General features: G+C 43.5%; 1 protein-coding gene across 1 annotated transcript; it reads left to right on the top strand.

Annotated features, from left to right (window-relative positions):
- Nucleotides 1–244: 244 nt before the first annotated feature.
- Nucleotides 245–15,445, top strand: FOXN4 (forkhead box N4; the record flags this gene model as incomplete). Its single annotated transcript, XM_082325522.1, has 9 exons — nucleotides 245–327; nucleotides 10,773–10,936; nucleotides 11,803–11,918; nucleotides 12,016–12,129; nucleotides 12,282–12,409; nucleotides 12,781–12,877; nucleotides 12,965–13,172; nucleotides 14,194–14,577; nucleotides 15,195–15,445. 9 exons carry the CDS (start codon nucleotides 245–247, stop codon nucleotides 15,443–15,445), a joined length of 1,545 nt encoding a protein of 514 aa, XP_082181648.1.
- Nucleotides 15,446–18,038: the final 2,593 nt, after the last annotated feature.

Below are 18,038 nucleotides of genomic sequence, written 5' to 3'. Positions count from 1 at the left end.
TCAGGGGCAAGGTTCCCATTCTGAGATGTTTTTTTTTTTCCTCCCCCGTAAAACATTTTACTGCATTGCCTGGCCCAAATAAAACCAGTGCACCTGGAGGTAAAGGTAATACAAATTGGGCTTTAGTTTCCTTTAGTCCTGGGTTTCAGCTGGGATTCTGTTGCCTCCTGCCCGCTGCTGAAGTGCTGGATAGCTACTCCTGCCTCAACGCCTTCTTTCTCTTTTCTTGTCTTTTGCTAAGGAGATGATAGAAAGTGATATCCCGTCCATAATGTCAGGAATCATTAGGAATTCAGGGCAAAATCACCACCCTTCACAGGAGTACAGGTGAGGCATTTATTGATTTCAAAAATACGCACTGCACTGTCACAGCCTGCTAACTGATGTTGTTTTCTCACTATTTCCTAAAAGAAATCCCTTAGCATATAGAAATTATCTTTTTTTGTTGTGTTTTGTTTTTTTTTTTTAAAAAAAAAAGAAGTTAACTGCATTATTTCTCCGCTCTAAATTAGATTTCTAAGCTGGTGACCGGTTACAATGCATTACTTATTTAGAAGCATTCCTGTTTAAAGTATTTTGATACTAAACTATGTTTGATAAATACACTTTCAAAGCCTTGGGTTGACCTTCTAGTAAACTCCCTCTACTGTATGAGTGTTGCCACAGAAGGATATTTGTTAAATAATAATTATTTAAAAGTTCCCTTTCAGATCACATTTTGCATTGTTATGAAGCAGTCATGGAGAGACTAAATCAAGTGCAATAGACACTAGAAGAGCTTTTCATTAAAACAAGTACTTAGGTAGTACTCCAAAGCACTGACTTCTGTCAAAAATCTTCTAATATCAGTGGGAACAAACCTGGAGTTGTCAACAGCCTTTGATAATTCACTTACACCACTGTGCATCAATTTAGCATTTAAAAGTACTGTTAGAAGTCACGGGATAGTTCTGCATGAATTACAGTGCACTGGGTTAAGTTAGGTTACATCTTGTCACATGATGCAGTTCCAAGAAATACAGAATAACAGAAGACGATCCAGTTCTCACAGTAAAAAAAAAAAAATATTTCCTCATTTTAAAACGAGGAGCGAGAGACTATCGCCTCTCTCCCAGCCTGAGGGTGTTTTCACCCATTTCTATGGGTAAAAGTGGTCAGCCGCAGGTATTCTTCTACCAGCCTCTCTCTATTCAAAATGCAAACGCTGCACTGCAGCCTCTTGCAGCTCAACAAGTGATTTGTTATACTCTCTGAAGCCACTGTGGAAAAAGGTTTGTGGAACTCTGTTTTGCTGTTTACTAAAGCAATGTTTGCTCTAGGCATCTTTGTTGGCTATGTAAATATTTGTAAAGAAATTATTTGGTATTTAATGAAAGATGTGCATGAGAGAGACTTCTGGGTACTTATATTTAAGTCTGTATCTTCGGTGCCCTGAAGAACATACCACCTTAACAAAGACCCTTTTTATGGAGAGAACTATTCTTTAACTCATAGCTGCAAAAAAACCCACTCTTTTTTGAGAAAGATAGGATTTATCTTCCTGCCAGTAAAGGAACTGTAAGAGTTTCTTCTTTTATTCAGAAGTCATCTGCTTTTTAAAACTACTTTCAATTCTCTGTTAAACATTTTGAACTCGAAGATCCCAGTTCTCTAAAGTTTTTAACCCACTTGTGATTTCTTTAATGCAGCTTTAAAATGAATTATTTGACCTCATTTAATAGTGTCAAATTCTGATAAAAATGCATAAAATCTGAACTGCACCATAAATGCAGAGCAGTATTTGTCCTACTTCATGAGAAAACACTTTGGATTATGTAAAAGAAAATCTTTTAGACTGAATGATTTTAAGAAAAGAATAGACCTGTCAAATTCTATCAGCTCTGTTTACTCTCCTGCTGTCACCACAGTCCAAGACTGGAACCCACAGTCCCGAGTTCTCCATGGGGGAGCATCAAGGCTCCACAAAATGGGGAATGGCCTCCAATTAGCGAGTGGGAGGCTGGGGCTGTGCTGAGAATACTCTTCTGTCTCACTTGGAATCTTTCAATGGGACAGTTGGACTTGGAGGAGACCAGGCTTTCCTGCGAGTGTGCAGGAGGAAACACTGAAAAGGGAGGGAGTGTGTGGGCATGTAAGCAGGGGATCAAGTCAGCAAATACTGATAAGTTTTCATGCAGCTTATGCTTACAGTTTGAAACTATGCGATTTTTTTTCTTTTATTTTTTTTTAAATGGATGAGGAGAAAAAATCCCTGATTTTAGCAGACCTTTGATTTCTGTGGACCCAAAGCATCTGAAGTAAAATCGATGTAGCACATCATAGAGTAGTGATGAGGATTAGACTACTATGCAAACTCCAAGGACTATTTGCACCATAGTAAAATGATTTTAGACAAATATCTCTTCCACCTGTGGGATATAAAACGTCCTACCATCTAGGAATGATTAAAGGCCATCATATCTTCTCCGATGCCTATGTTTTTATGGTGCTGTCACTGCCTGGCTACCAATGCAAAGTAATACTTCATATTAGCAGATGCCTCTCACTTTCCCAAAGAAAATACCGCTACCTTCAATATTTTCATAATTGTAGTAGTGACAAATATTTCTAATGATGTCATTTTACATTTCAGGGAATAAAAGCAGAGAATTGTAACACACTGGGATTTTTTAATCCTTAATGCTTTATTCTTGTTAATTATAATTAATAACCTAACATTATGTTTTAGTGTAAATATTTTGATGTTTAAATCAAAGCAATAGGCAGACTACAAGTTTGCTATGCAGTGGCACGCTTGCGGTTATTTCAGCACAAAGCTGTGTGAATTATAAGAGCCAACTCAAAGGCTACTAAATTAGTGGAGAACTCCCACAGTTTTCAGTGGGGTTGGAGCTGGTCTCTGAGAAACAAGGTCCTTCAGCTCATGAACGCTGTGGTCTTCAAGTAATATTTTTAATTGAAATATGCAATCTATCCTTTGCAGTCTAATTTGATTTAACATACATAACCAGTGCAAGAGAAGTAAAAGATCTACTGTGATATACACAAGTGCAGAATGAGATTTAATATGCAGAGCTTGAGCAACAGAAGCCCCAGGGAGGCAGATGCGAGGCCAAGGTGGGCCTGGACTAAGACTGCAAAAACACTGGCAGACCTGTAAGTTCTCTCCCAAAGAAGACTCAATATTATCCTAATTCAACGTTCTTGGTTTTCAAATGCAGCAGCATGCTTATTTTTCTCAGGGACTATCCCATTCCCAAAGTAGGTACAGTTATGTGTGGTTTATTACATATCATATAATAAATCATATCATATAATTATAACATATATATTATATAATAAAAATGTGTAGGACAGGCCATTAGAAGGGAGACAAAGAGCAACTTGCTGTGGGTTATTTGGAATATGTGAAAATCCAAATTTAAGGAATCAAATCATCACTCTATCTAACAATGTGGTATCTATATTTTGAAAGAAATAACTAAAATGTATAATTCTATTTGAAGAAATAATGTTATTTAAGATGTAAAGCTAACCCTAGATCAACACGATAAATTAACTTCATGTTTTGCAGCTCAATATTTTGTGTAAGGACCATGTTTCTTTTTTTTATATATTGCTATGTATTTCCAGTTGATAGAAGGCTTATGTAGTATTTTCAAGGCCTTGCAATGCATTTTCTATGCATGTTAAACAGGAATTCAGTTTTAAATAGATGTCTTTTTGATCAAAAGTTGTTACTCAATCGTTAATCATTCAACATCTTGGTAGACTATTTCCTCCTTCACCCCATTTTAATTGTCCCTTTGGTTCTTAAGAAATTGGTCTATATTCATTACCTCATTCAATAGTTGGATGAAATTCTTGTTGTAATAATTACTTTATGCTAGCATAGTTTAGCGCAAAATCATATTAAGAAGCATAGACACATAAACACGCAACCACTGTATTCCATACATTGCAGATGTGACTGCATTACAGTGGTGAAAAAGGTGAAAAGTCTTTATCTTTATGACACACAGTACACTTTAGCTCTCCTAAGTGGTAGTCTCATATCTGGTTTTGCACTTTGGTTTCTGGAGAACAAGCTACAGCTCAGGACTCCTGACTGTCATCACAGGGGATGGATGGAGTCTGGGAGTTTGCATGAAGGAAATTTCTGCAGACAAAAGGTTACAAATGCATAACTAACGAAACCGTAATTGTTCCTGAAGAAAATGTCAGTGTCCATTCCCTTGACACCATGTGTGTCTGACAGGGAGTGAGATAATGACTCGATGTGTCGGAGGAATTTCATCACAGTAGTTGCTTCATTCTTTCAAAAAAATGTGAGAAACCTCCTAGGAATCAGTCAAACTCAGGCCACTGTGGATTGATTTAAGTGGATTAGCTCAACAGTTTCCTATGCAGTTCCTGAAATGTGCTAATCGGTATTAATAAAAAAAATTGTGGCCCTTGCTCCTCAAATTGTCTTGCAGTTACAGGCAGAGATGGGAAGGACTGGCTTGTACCCAAGCAATAGCTTGCAGGCTTCTCAGGCTCATCTGCCTCCAGTGAAACCAGAATGGCATTCATATTTACCTCACAAATAATACTTGACCTCCCGTTCAAAACAAGGAAACAGAAAAGGAATTTGGACTTTTTCAGCACTCCTGTGAGATCTCGGATGCTCATGGCACACCACTCTTATTTTACCCATTTTAAAAATCTCATACATGTGGAAAGCAGAACTGCTGCATGACCGCAGCAGCAAGTAATGCAATTGAGATGGGTTCTTATAACAGTGCAAAACAAAGGGTACTATATTTTATATTCCCTTTACACTGGAGTAAATAGGTACGCAAGATCCCAGGCAGATAGACAAGTTCAGTGCTAATAAACAGCAGCTGAAGCAATGTTAAAGGAAAAAAATGCTCCTCGTTTTAATAGAAAACATTCCTGTAGGGCTTGGTACTTCAAGACATTTTTGCATTGAGGAGAAGCTTATTTTGACATCAGTCATAGTTTTGTTTTTTGTTTTTTTAACAAAGCAGAGTCAAATACCAGCTGCATTTGGCAAATCCAAACCTAGGGATGGTTACGTGGGCAAAGCACAGCAGGGAGCGAGCGGTTGGGAGTTCAGTGCTGACATTGCTGCTGACTTCCTCTTAGGCTTAAGTAAATCATGTAGGTCACTTGTAATTCAGTTTCCCTTCATCCCATACCAAAATGATGTAATGAGGGGTTGTGAAACTTGGAGCTGAAATGTATAAAAGTCTCCAGGAGCACATCTATAGCCTGTTCTGTTAGTGCTAAGTACCTTTGCAGAAGGTTTTTGGAGAATTGTCTTCTCTTCTGAACCATGGTATAAGAAAAGGAGAACAGCAACACCTGACAGGGTAATCATGTTATTTGCTTTTTCCTCACTAGTTTTGGTTCCTATAATCCAAAGTTTCTTGAGCTGTAGCTGAGGAGGGACTTTCTGGTTGTCCCTGGAAAGCTGCCTAATTTCTGTTCTTATTTCCAGCAAGGCCAGAAATTACTCAAAGAAATTGAAGACAGGGAGGAGAAAGGCGGGCTGGTAGTTTGGGACTGGATGGGTGGTGTGCCTTCAAGAGGCAAAGAGGAATCGCAGGCTGAAAGCAGCAGTGAGAGCTGCTGGCTGAAGCAGGAGAGGAGCTGTGCAGAAACAGGGAAGAGGCAGGTGGTTGTGAGTGTGGAAAACAGAACCGAGTGTGGGGAAAAGCACCTGCAAGGGAGGAAGATGGGAAGAGAAGTGCATAGAGGGAAGGAGCAGAGCCGATCGAGTGAGGAGCAAAAGGAGACGGTGAAGTTGACCCCTTCAATAAAACGGAGAATACTTCTCGCCATGGAGACAGCTGAAGAGTCACAAAACATAAATATTTTCCTTGTGTTGTTTTACATATGAGAAATCACCGCGCTTGTTCTGAGGACATTACGTAATCCCAGACAAAAGAAAAGAGTTTCTCATCACCACTTCAAGAAGAGATTTTCTTAGGACTCTTCCTGTTGAGTTGTCACTCACACTGGATAAACCGTTGCAAACAGCTAATTGAGAATCTGTCACCCCTGATTGCTCCTACTTGTTGAACAGTTTTATTGCTTAAGCATAGGCAAACAGCTCAGATGTCAGTGCTGGCAACAGTGATAAAAATCATCCATTGAGTGAGAGACATCTTAAATCTATGGTTGAAGTTGAATATGCCAAATGCAACTGCGATGTTTTGGTCTGACTTTGTTTAGAACGGAGGCGATGATGAGTTGCCACCACGCACTAATCCCTTTGCGAGAACCTGTAGCATTAGATTTGCCCTACAACATCAACCAGTTTGAGTGCTTTATGTCTTTTAGGGATGGATTCCAGAGCAAACAAGCAAGCAGAATCCTCTGAAGTGTGAATGGTGCAATATGCATAGAAATATGTAACTTTGCACACCATATCATAAACTGAAACACCCAGTTATTGGCTAAACTGTCTGGAGATAAACTATCTTAAGGTATGCTTGTTGTTGCTGAGCTTTCCTTCAGTCTTAACAAACTTGTTTGGCAGACTGTTCTATGAGGCTTTTGAAGAGGCGGTCCCTACAGTGACAAGTCCACCATACTATGGTGTTTGCAGATGTAGAAGTGGATAGTTCACCTTGACAGCGGTTTCTGCGGTGATGAACTACCTTAGATCCAGCTCGTTAGAACAGCTCAATGTGAGGAAAGATGGTAAAGTTAGATCCATGAATATAGATTGAAATTCAACTCTGATGTTAGTTGCAGATTCCCTCAAGGTTATGCCAGGAATGAATTTCATTCCATCTAGCTAGCTGTTGTGCCAGCAGGATGTACTTGATGGGGGGAAAAAAAGTAGAGGTATCTTTAGGTACATCTAACAGATGATTTTGCCCTGCTGACAGGCTCTAGTGAGCTTTGTCAGAGGTGCAACCAATGCAGGAGTCCAATTTCTCCGTGACTGCAGGCAGGAAGGTCTGGAGCTCAGTATAGGGAGATCTGGAAAGGAGTTTCATTCCAAAGGGTATTTTTCCTAATTCTGGAAAAGTAAACTTTTGCAGGCTGGCTGGTGGCTGAGATCTATTGCCCTGATTAGATAAATATTTTAGGCAGTGCATGATAGAGCAGATAGCAAAGACTAATGCTACCACCGAGCATTTCTGTATCATATCTATCATAGCTCTCATGGCACTTTTCACAGGCGGCCAGCATCCTCTGATACAGAGAGGAGAACTGGGGCTTAAATCCTCAGCATCATGTGGATTCTTACTAACGCAGGTGCCTTTCTAGGATAGAAACACATGGAAACAGAAGGGTGTTTTCCTGCAGAGATTTGAAAGGAGAGGGGTAAAAATAGAGTTGCATCATTTCACCACACCTTTAAAAATAATATCATGTTTGCAAGACGTTTGGTGTGACTGTAACCTTTTCTTCGTAGGGGTTTAGTAGTTTAGCCTGTGTACCAGACAGCCCTGGGGAATGTGCAGCTGGGGACATTTTCAGTAGTGTGCATTAATTATAGCGTATCACTATTTATCTCATTTACATGCATTGAAAGGAAATGGCTGCTTTTACTACAGTGCCCCATTGTGCCAGGGGCTGTGAACACCCATCTAAAGACAGGATCTCTGACTCCTGAAGTTTACCCTCAAACGTGAGATGAAAAGAGTGGTGGAGGGGAACAGAATCAAAGTACACACGATATTAACAGTATGTACTTATATATTCGTAGTTGCCTTGGCACAGGCAATTTTTCAGGTCAGAAAGATTGAACCCTGTGAGATTAAAATGTTAGGTATTACTGTGCATAGCTCTCTTTCCAGAGGCAGTTAGATTAGCATTTTTTCACTAAAAGCAGGACACACATTGAGCCTGTGTACTGTGAGATAAGCTGGTTTTATGCTGCAGAATATATCTGGGCATTTAAAACACCTCAGTCAGACAGCGATGGGCACACTTTAAGCAGTTTCACATTCTTTAAGACATATGAAATTTCAACATGGGTTTTGAAGACAACCTGAAGAATAATCCTTAGATGTGAAATATTTTATTCTGATTATATATACTTTTTTCCCCATTATTAATGAAAACAGTTATTCTGACAACTAACAAATCCATTTAAAAATGTGTAAGTGAACAGCCAGAGGTGATTTTAAAAGAACTGTAAACTCTAATTCGAACAGCCGTGCCATGCTAGAATAGGGAAGGGAAAACATCTTTGTCTTGGAAAAAGAGCTGACTCGCACACTTTGTCTAGTTATTATGTATTATTGCATCTTCGTATCTGTTTAAAAGGGAGCTTAATGACTGCTATATCAACTTAAAAGTTCAGTCACCTTCCTTGCCCCCGTTTGGACCCACAGTGTCAGTGCGAGAAGGAGAGAGCGGCGTGGGTCTGCATCACGAGGATGCTGAGAGGGGCACGCTGCCCGGTGCTAACTGGCGAATAGGAGAGTTGTAGTTCAAGCTTCTGATGGCATCCAGCTGTGCCCAGGGTATCGCCAGTCATTCCCACGTCTAGAAAGAGCACCAGGATGAGGGCACCCAGGGCGAGTGTGAAGCAGAGGCCTTTATTTCCCCAAAAGCTAAAGCCGGGAAGGCTGCTGAGCCCCACCGTGACTCCCGCGGTCCTCCGGTGCGGAGATGCTCGTCCCATGCGGAGGAGCGGCGAGGGCATGTGGCAGATTCATTGCCTGACAGGAGGCGTGTGCAGTGGGTGCTGACCCTCGCCGCCCATCTGACCCCGTTATTTGTTGAAGGAGCTGACTTGTCTGGGAGGACTGGCAGGGACCAGGGTGCCAGATGGCATGTGGATGTGTGTTGTGTGTCGGCTGTCATTCAGCCAGATTAATGTGAAGTTTGTAAAAAGGAGGAGGGGGGGAAAAAACAATTAAGCAAGAATCTCAAAAACAATCGAGGCCACGTGCCACCGGGCAGCAGTCGTTGGCGGCACAATGGGTTATCGGCTTCCCATGAATGGGCCCAACTGTTGCAAACGACATGAGCCTGCCCAGTTTTCAAATCATTTAATGCTCTTGTTTACTTCCAATCCAGCCAATCTCCGGGCTGGGAGAGCCGTCACCTGATAGTCTTTTTATGTATTTAAGTCCCAGGCCTCACAAAATAACTGAACAGCGGTAACCATGGCAATGCTAATTATTGCACTATAACTACAGTAGGAGAAAGAAAACAGGGTAGGCTGGAAGAGAGATTTGAAGATGTTTTTTGGCCAGGATTTGAGCTTTTGGCTCTTGGTCAGGTGTTGGTTTTATTTTTTTTTTTTCTTTTCTTCTTTTCAAAATCTTTTGACAAACAAATAAATTACATTCTGCTTTAAAGATCTCCCAGATAATAGTTTAGGGAACTTTGATAGGTGTTTCTGGAAATCATGAATAGAGGAGCTGAAAGCTCCTGGGCAGCCAGGCACTAGAGTTCTGCCTTGTTCTTTTAAGCTGATTTAGAATCGTGTAAAACATAAAAGATGCTTCAGCAAGAGACCAGATTTATTTAAGGCTTCTGCATCGTCATTTGGCAATGAACACGCATTAGTACCACGCAGCTGGCTTTAACATAGCTATGAGAGCTCTTTAAAGCATTTGTTTTGAAAGCAAAATCAATTACATCCAACGAAACGATGTTCTTCTGAAAGAGAAAGATGTTTTCCTGGACCTGAATCCCTTTGGATTTACCCTGGGTATCTGATGATAACTTCCTGACATGTTCTAATTACTGCTTTACTCCTCAAGATACCCATGACTTCTGTAATACATAACATGAGCAAAATAACATAAATAAAAGTAGTTTAGCCCTTCATTTGCAATAGTTCTTTTATTGACTTTAATTGGAGTTTTGACCACACAGGAATTTTTGACTACTGTAAATATATTTCAATATTTCAGTTTTGTACCACACACTCTATCAGAGGCAAAATAAAACAGGTGGGACAGAGCATGCAGAATGTATCAAAAACGGAGCTTTAAACCAAAAGCAGCCTGTCATCCTTACGCCTCGGTTTTGTCAGCTGAAGGCAGGCTGGGTGTTATTGTGCATTCAGTCACTACCTTTTCATTCTGATCATTTGGCATGTCAAAAACTGCCTAAAAAAAATAGTTTCCTATGCTTGAGGGTTCCTTGTTAAGTGTCAATAACTTCATGTATCTGAATGGAAGAGATCACCAGTTCATTCTGTAAAGTTTTGTTTATGCAGCAACTCTCCGCTGATCCGTCCCCACCGACGGGGTGCAGTGGCTGGGAAAAGCCCCCTCCAGGTGCTCAAGCCAGCAGAATACACAGGCCCTTGAGGAGCTAGGCACAGAAACTTCTTCTGAGGCTGGCTGGTCACTGCATTTCAAGGTTAATGCAAAATTGCCAGGCTAACAGTCCTGACGGGTTTCTTCTACATCAAGGCCAAACAAGAGCAAATTTCTGACAAATGCGAAAATAATGAATCAGCTCTGGTTTTGTTTCCAGGCAGTTTCTCCTCCAGGTTCTTATGCCCCTACAAATTCTTCTTCCCCTACAAATACTGCACAAGAAGTTTTCTTAACTAAAATGTTTCAAATTGTATGAAGGAACACATGATTAAGTAAAGGGCAGCAGCAACCAGCCAGCTGTGAAACCAAAGGTCGCGTGTGAGTTCTGCAAACAGAATTCCAGCCTGACATGTTTTCCCCGCTGACCTACAGAGCTGTGGCATCCAGTCATCTCCCCTCTTACCAGGGACAGTGTAGCAGCATCTCCGCTCCCTGCTAACCTTTCATGCTGTTTTGCAGACTCTTAGCTTCTGACCCCTCCCAGCTGAGTGAAGATGACCTCCCCAGTGACTTACAGTCCTTGTCGTGGCTGACATCTGTTGATGTTCCTCGGTTACAACAGATGGCCAGTGGAAGAATGGATTTTAGCCTTGGTGCCCAGAATGCAGTGCTACAACAGACAGGTAAACTGTTAGGATGTTAAAGAACTGCTCTTTAAACACCCCAGCCTACTGCCTCCTTTCTTTTCCCTCACACAGGCTAGCTTTCCTATTAGTAGATTCCTTTTAAGTGCATTACATTTCGCTTCCTGTCAGAAGACCTGGAGCCTGTTGTCTTCTGATAAGGCTCTGGCTGAAACATTTCCTTCATTTCAAGAGGCAGAGAGCCTTAGCAGTCACGACAGAGATCTTAGGATCCAATTGGCTTTTCTGCTCAGTGTAGTTGCTGGTGCCTTGTTGCGTGAACTTGGGCCAAGATATTTAAGACTTGCATTTCAGAGGTTTTCAACAGCTTTGAAATTAGGTAATTAGTCTTTCTTGTTCGTTTCAACATTGATAAAATTAAGAGTATCTTATTTACCCCATACCTGTTTGCTTCATACAGACTTACAGCATATGTTCATTGAACGCCTTTCTTTCCTTTGTGAACATCCTTTAGGTAAACACGCTCGTTCCCTAAGGCATTCTGCTGAGAGAGCTCAGCGTATCATCTTGCTTGCTTTAGAGCAGAAATCCTTCTGGAGTACAGATAGTGCTGAATATGTTTTTTTTCTCTTTTGTAAGATACTGTGTCTGTAACACCACTGTGGACCGTTAAACAGCTGTCATCTTTCATTCCCTGCATAACAAGTGTTAGAAGCAGCTGATGTCATCTTTGCATTTTGTGAAATGCTCTGGGTTCTTTTGGGATGGAAAGCCACAGAGAGGTGTGATTATCCACTCCAGAGCTTAGCTGTGTTCAACTGCGTCTATTAAAAATAAACGTCAGCTCTCTTTTCTGAAGTGTACTTTCATGTGAACATTCACAGCCTTTGCTTTCTCCAAAATAGGTCCCGTAGCAAGCAATATGCACTCAACCGGAGCACCTGGAGCGATGATTCATGTCCAGGCCAGCCTGCCACAGGGAATCCTGGGACTGAATTCTATTTCGACACATGGAGCAAACGTAAGAGCAGGCCTCGATGGCTTATTATTGCAACACTTCTTAGGAAAAGATGTTGGTAATTTCAAGACTGACACGTATGTTGTCTTTATCTCAGCAGATGAGCCAATATGCTGTAGGTGGGCAGCCATCTCCTAGTTTACAAACACAGCAACAACTCTTTCCTCCTCCTCATTCACAGCAAGTGTTTGCCCTAGCACAGAACACACAACAGGTACTGTTATTCGCTTGTCGTCTGTGTCTTGAAGTACCTGCCAAGATCATATCTAGAACTCTTTTAAAAGAAAAACAATAAAATATCCCTAAACCTACATACCCACGGACATTTTGCATCTGACATTTTCCTTGTTTTCCTTCTGCACACAGTGTAGCCCAGCAGCAATCTACAACACATCCTATGGGACCCAGCCACACTATTCTCAGCCACGCCTGGCTCCTCACTCTGCCCAAGAACTGCATCCAAAGCATTACCCCAAGCCGATCTATTCATACAGGTGAGTAGAGAGCAGACTAGCGTGATGCCTGCAGCCTGCATTGGGGTGACCATAAGGCTGTAGGTGTGGTAGCACAAGAGTGTTTGATTCCTTCTGAAGGGAACAAAAATCCCGTCACCCGCCCAGGGGTTCTGTGGAAGCGGCCTCTGAGGGGTAGCAGGAATGAACAAGCAAACTAGTTCCTGGACATCAGCGTAAAGGTAGAGTAATAGCAGAGAGGAGTAAAAGCTGCAGGATCACAGGGTGACTTCTGAGCACTTGAGTACAGTAATCCCACGATCAGCCAGCTGAGGTTGCTAGACCAGAAGAAGGCATATGACGGCTACGTATATGCAATCTGTTGTTATTTCCTGCATTTCTCTGTCCTCTAGTTGCTTGATTGCAATGGCCTTGAAGAACAGCAAAACAGGCAGTCTCCCAGTGAGCGAGATCTACAGCTTCATGAAGGAGCACTTTCCCTACTTCAAGGTATGCGTACACCTCAAAGGTGGAAGTAGAACGCCACAAATACTTTGTTCAGGGCTTATTTCGCTCACATCCTCCTGCATCTTTCAGACAGCCCCTGATGGCTGGAAGAACTCTGTGCGCCACAACCTGTCTCTGAATAAGTGTTTTGAGAAGGTGGAGAACAAGATGAGTGGCACCTCTCGCAAAGGGTGCCTGTGGGCTCTCAATCCTGCCAAGATCGACAAGATGGAAGAGGAGATGCAGAAGTGGAAGCGGAAGGATTTAGCTGCTATTCACAGGAGCATGGCTAACCCAGGTAGGGCTTATATTACGCTTTTGCTATGTGTATGAGAGCAAAGGGGGGAAAAATGGCTATTTGGCCAGGAATGCGTGAATCTTAAGAAATAAATTATATGGAACAGAGCTGGCTAGTGCAGAGCTCTCACGCCTTGCAACAGCCTCCTCCTCTGAGCTGCTTGGCTGAAACGCTCCGTGCTCTGCACTGAATGAAGTCATTGCTGCTGCCCCGAGGTTGTGTGACAGGGCGATACACTACCGCAGGAGGAGGTAATGGGACTGACAGCTATTTTTGGAAGCCCTCAGTGCAAATCGGTCCCCAGCTTCAAAATAGATTGTCTTTTTCCCCCATGCTAGCCTATGGAGAACATCCAAGGCCTTCTGAGGAGTTACGCTGCCTCCAGTGTTAGTATTTAGTGTCACATTTTAATGCATTTTTTTGCCTGCTCCTCTGCAAAACTCTCCCTTTACTAAGACTTTCCCATTCTTATTTATAAAGACACATGGTTTTGAAGCTTTCAGGAGCTCAATATTGGCAAAATCAACTGAAGTTTTTTGCTGCAAAATCTGTAACATGCAATCAATGATAAATTACATTCTCCTTTGCTTAAAAACAAAAGTGCCATTGAAACTGTCAGAAGTCTCTCGTACGAATCTTATTTGAGATACGAGCAGAATTCAGAGTATCCCTATGAGCAGGAGACCTACTGCAGGTGCTTAGTTCTGCCGCTGTGGGCCAGCTGCCATCGGCGGTGGCTTGGTTGCTCTGTGTAAGTCTCGTGATCATTTCTTTAGCTCGGTTAGAGGTAACCATGGAAGTCAACTAGGGCAAGGGCTAAGGGTAAGGAAGTAGATGGCCTGTCTTTGCTCTCTGCGCAGTCAAAGCCTGCCTGCAGTGCTGCATCTCATACAGTGACGGACGCTTTCCTGGCAAAAGCATGTGGCTGTGCTCACTTGTGAAATGCTTTGGCCGGGCCCTGCTTGAACAAACGGGTTAAACTGTCCCTTTTCTTCCTTGGGAATGGGTATCGCCTGTGCAGAGGAGCTAGACAAGCTGATCACTGACAGACCTGAGAGCTGCAGGCGGCCCAGCAAACAGGCAGAGCCTGAGGTCTCCACCCTGAACCACATGGCAGCAGCCCAAGGCCGGATCTCCATCTCCCAGCTGCAGCCTCAGCCGATCATGACGCTCTCGCTGCAGTCCATCCCCCTGCATCACCAGATCCAGACCCAGGCTCGCATCGCCCCAGACTCACCAGCACCCGCACAAACACCTCCTCTCCATACTCTGCCTGACATGAGCCACAGCCCTCTTCCCCACCATCCCATGGGACGCGCGCCTCCGGACTTCCTGAACGTGACAGCAGACATGAACACGGAGGTGGACGCTCTTGACCCAAGCATTATGGATTTTGCATTGCAAGGTATGGGAGGAGGAAGGTGGGGTAGGGGAGGGCATGGTTTATGTCGTTATGTAGTCGCTGAATATATAACCAGGGTCCTCAGCAGGATGCTCTGGGGTGGGAGATAACTAAGCTAAAAACTTGTGCTGGGTGCTGGCCTCTGCAGCGTGACTTCCCTGGCCTTCCTCGGTGCATTTCTGCCCTGTGCTAGATGGGACAGCAAACCGCCTTCACGGCTGAAGTGCACTGCAGTAGATGTAGGCAGGGATGTCCAACTAGCTGGATCTGGGACGCGCATCTCTCTGCCCACGGGAAACCATAGCTCTGCTCGTGCCTTGGGTTTCCCCGTCTGTAAAAGGAGAACTTCCCTGGCCCATGGCGATGCCTAGCGTGGCCCCTGGGTTTCTGGTTAGCCCATGGTAGATAGATTCTGCCCGGAAAGGTCTGGACTCCTGCTGGAACCAGGGCGTTTCGGGGGGAACAGACACTCTTACTCCCTTTGCGCTACAAATGGTGCCACCCGCAAGCAGCACTCATCCTAAGCAGCGGGTGAAGCCCTTTAGTTACGGACTGACCCCTGCAGGCAGTGCCCGGGCGGGTTGGATGTGTTGCTGTGACCAGAATTTAATCTTTTAAAGGTAACATATGGGAGGAAATGAAAGATGACAGCTTCAGCCTTGATACCCTGGGTGCCTTCAGCAACTCCCCGCTCCACCTCTCAGACTGTGACCTGGGCACCCCTGGCCTCACCCCTGTCTCCAGCGGCAGCGATCACTCCTTCTCAGACTTGCAGGTCACCGGCCTTTATACCACCTACACGACGCTGGACAACGTAGCGGCAGCTCAGTACATGAACCCCCAAGGCAACAAACCCATCGCTCTGCTCTGAGTTTTGCACCGTTCCATGGACCTCTGACTCAGAAGCCAGTTTCTCCCAACCGTTAAAATCCAACCCGAAAGCAATAAAAGAGCTCCTCCTGCAGACGCTTGGAACGTGTTGGCTATTTACTGGGACACGGCACGTGATGCCAAAATAAATCAGACTGTTACTAGTAGAACCACTTTCACCCGTGGCAAGACTGAGGAAAGGGCACAGACACTTGTGTTGCAGGACTGGTGAGCTCTCAAGAAGGACCTGGGAGGCACTGGTCAGCAGGAACTTTCACTGGAATGTAACTGAGCTAAAAAATAGTCCAGTTAAGGTAAATACATTTAATCAACACTGTGATCTGGACTTATACGTGAACGCTGTTTGGTCACCACCTACACAGAAGCCAATGCAAGTCAACGAATTGGTCAGCGCCAAGTTGGAGTCCAAAATGGTTGATCATGTACCGTGTGTATCGTTTTTCTTAAATTGCCAAATAACTATTGCCAGTGAACAAAGACCCCGCACAGTTTCTGGAGACACTTGCACCACTAACACTTCTCTGACGTACCTATTGTTAATTTATTGTTGTGAGGTAGGAAAAAAGGAGTAAAAAAACTAAAAATGAAAAGTTGAACCCATAGCAGACAACTGTTATGTCTAGGTTTAAAAACGAAGTCCTTACCCCGTGACAGAAGTGGTACTACTGAATTATTAAACGGATCGCTGGCTAGAAGATTTTAGGAATTATGCCTATTTTTAGGATTTTTTAAAAAAAAAAGATTAGATTTGTTTATAGTCTTGTGTATTGTGCTTCTGTCTATTCTTGTGCTAGGCAGTATTACTATTTGTAAATTTATTTATATTTATTGTTATGAAGAGAAAAGAAATTATGTAAACTGAGCACTGTTCAATTTTTAAAAATGCTGCAGTAACCTGTTTTACATCCACTAAATTATTCATAATCAAAAATGCAACAATTTTAGTCACTGTTGTTACACTACATTTCTTCTAAATAAGCACTTTTGATACTGTGAAACTCATGTTTTTTAAAAAAAATTCAGAGACCAAATATTGTAACTGTACCATACCAATTCATAATAGTCTTTCTTTCCTAATTAACCAAGTAAAATTGATTCTAACGTAGTTTTTTTAAATTTTCAAACCCCGCTTTATACTTGGTAACATACGTTGCAAAAAATGTGATGAAACATCTGAAAATATAAAAAGCAAACTGTATGTTGGCATTTAGCATTTAGTTTACTTATACCTCTGTGACCATGACGTTATATTTATATCTCGTGTTTTGTCTGTTCCTGTGCATTAATAGAATTTCCCGGTCTGTCAGTTCCCGGTGTTGTACCAGGGGCTCCCAGGCTCCTCTCGCCCACGCTGCCTGTGGCGGGGGCTGGTTGGAAGCCTCGCCAGCCTCGGTCCATGTACTGAACACCCAGCGGGTGCAGGACGCTGGAGCCGCCCAGCTGAAAACCACTGGTGTGAAGATCAGGGGCTAGAAAACCTCTGGGCCTGTATCTTCCCCAGTGCACGTCCACGGCAACCTCTTCCAAACGGGCACGATGCTCCACGTCATAATTTATTGTTCAAGAACAAAGGTGATTAATGATCATTTGCTGTGACTGGCATCATCTACGATGTCTTCATTTTTTTTAAATAAATATTTCTTAGCACTAAGCCTGGGTCATTCTAGATGTGCTGCATTACGACTACTCCGGTGTCAGGCGCGCCCCGGCCACGCGGCGTGCTGCGGCTCGGCATTACACAGCAATTCCGAGGCGTCTGCTACTGGAAATCCAACCCAGCGAGGAAATAGCTTTGTACAACTTAGGGACGTTGACAAATGGACAAAGCTGAGATGTTTGACTCCAGCCGCGGTGTCCGAGCGTGCTGAGGAGCAGGCCCTTCTCTTGAATCGAAGACTTGTGTGTTTGCATGCCACCACTAACGGAAAAGCATCTCATCCACGCACAAAGCATTTGTAGCGCCCACCTGCAAATAGAAGGGAGGGCTTCTCTCTAAAAGAGCAGCTTTGCCCAGGCGTCATTGCCTTTACAGGCATAATACTATGACCAAGTCAGGGCTTCGTCCCTGGCTCAAATCCTCCAGGAGAATAAGAGTGTACAGGTATTTACTGTACAAACTCTTTTTCCATTCTGTCAACCTATTCCTGAAAACCTCCGTGCCTCAATGTGCAGGAGAGCTCTGGTTTAGGCCAGGCGTTGGCAGGAGGGCTGCTACGAGCTGCTCGCTACTGGAGCAGTTTCTGTGCTGCGGGGAGGGGGCTGTGCAGCGGCAGAGGCACCGGCGCCTGCTCAGATCCGCCGCGTTCATACAATGACAAAAGAAACAGAGCTCAGGAAAACCTCCTTGAGAGCTGTGCTCACTTTATTGGCGGTGGTTTGGCTCCCGTACGGTGAGCGTCAGCACCCCCCTTCCCTGGCAAAGTACAGTGACACCTTTCAAACCAGCAAGCATCTCCCAAAGCCCTTTCCACCCCCAGCCCCAGGACGGGGAGACCTCCCCGCAGACCCTGGCGGGAGCCCCCAGCCCAGGCACGACCAAGGAGGTGTCCAACACCTCCACACCACGGCAATAC

Source organism: Platalea leucorodia (genome assembly GCF_965183815.1).
Source record: "Platalea leucorodia genome assembly, chromosome: 12".
Classification (NCBI taxonomy): Eukaryota; Metazoa; Chordata; class Aves; order Pelecaniformes; family Threskiornithidae; genus Platalea; species Platalea leucorodia.
Note: the sequence above shows the minus strand (reverse complement) of the source record. Positions and strands in the feature narration are given on the sequence as shown.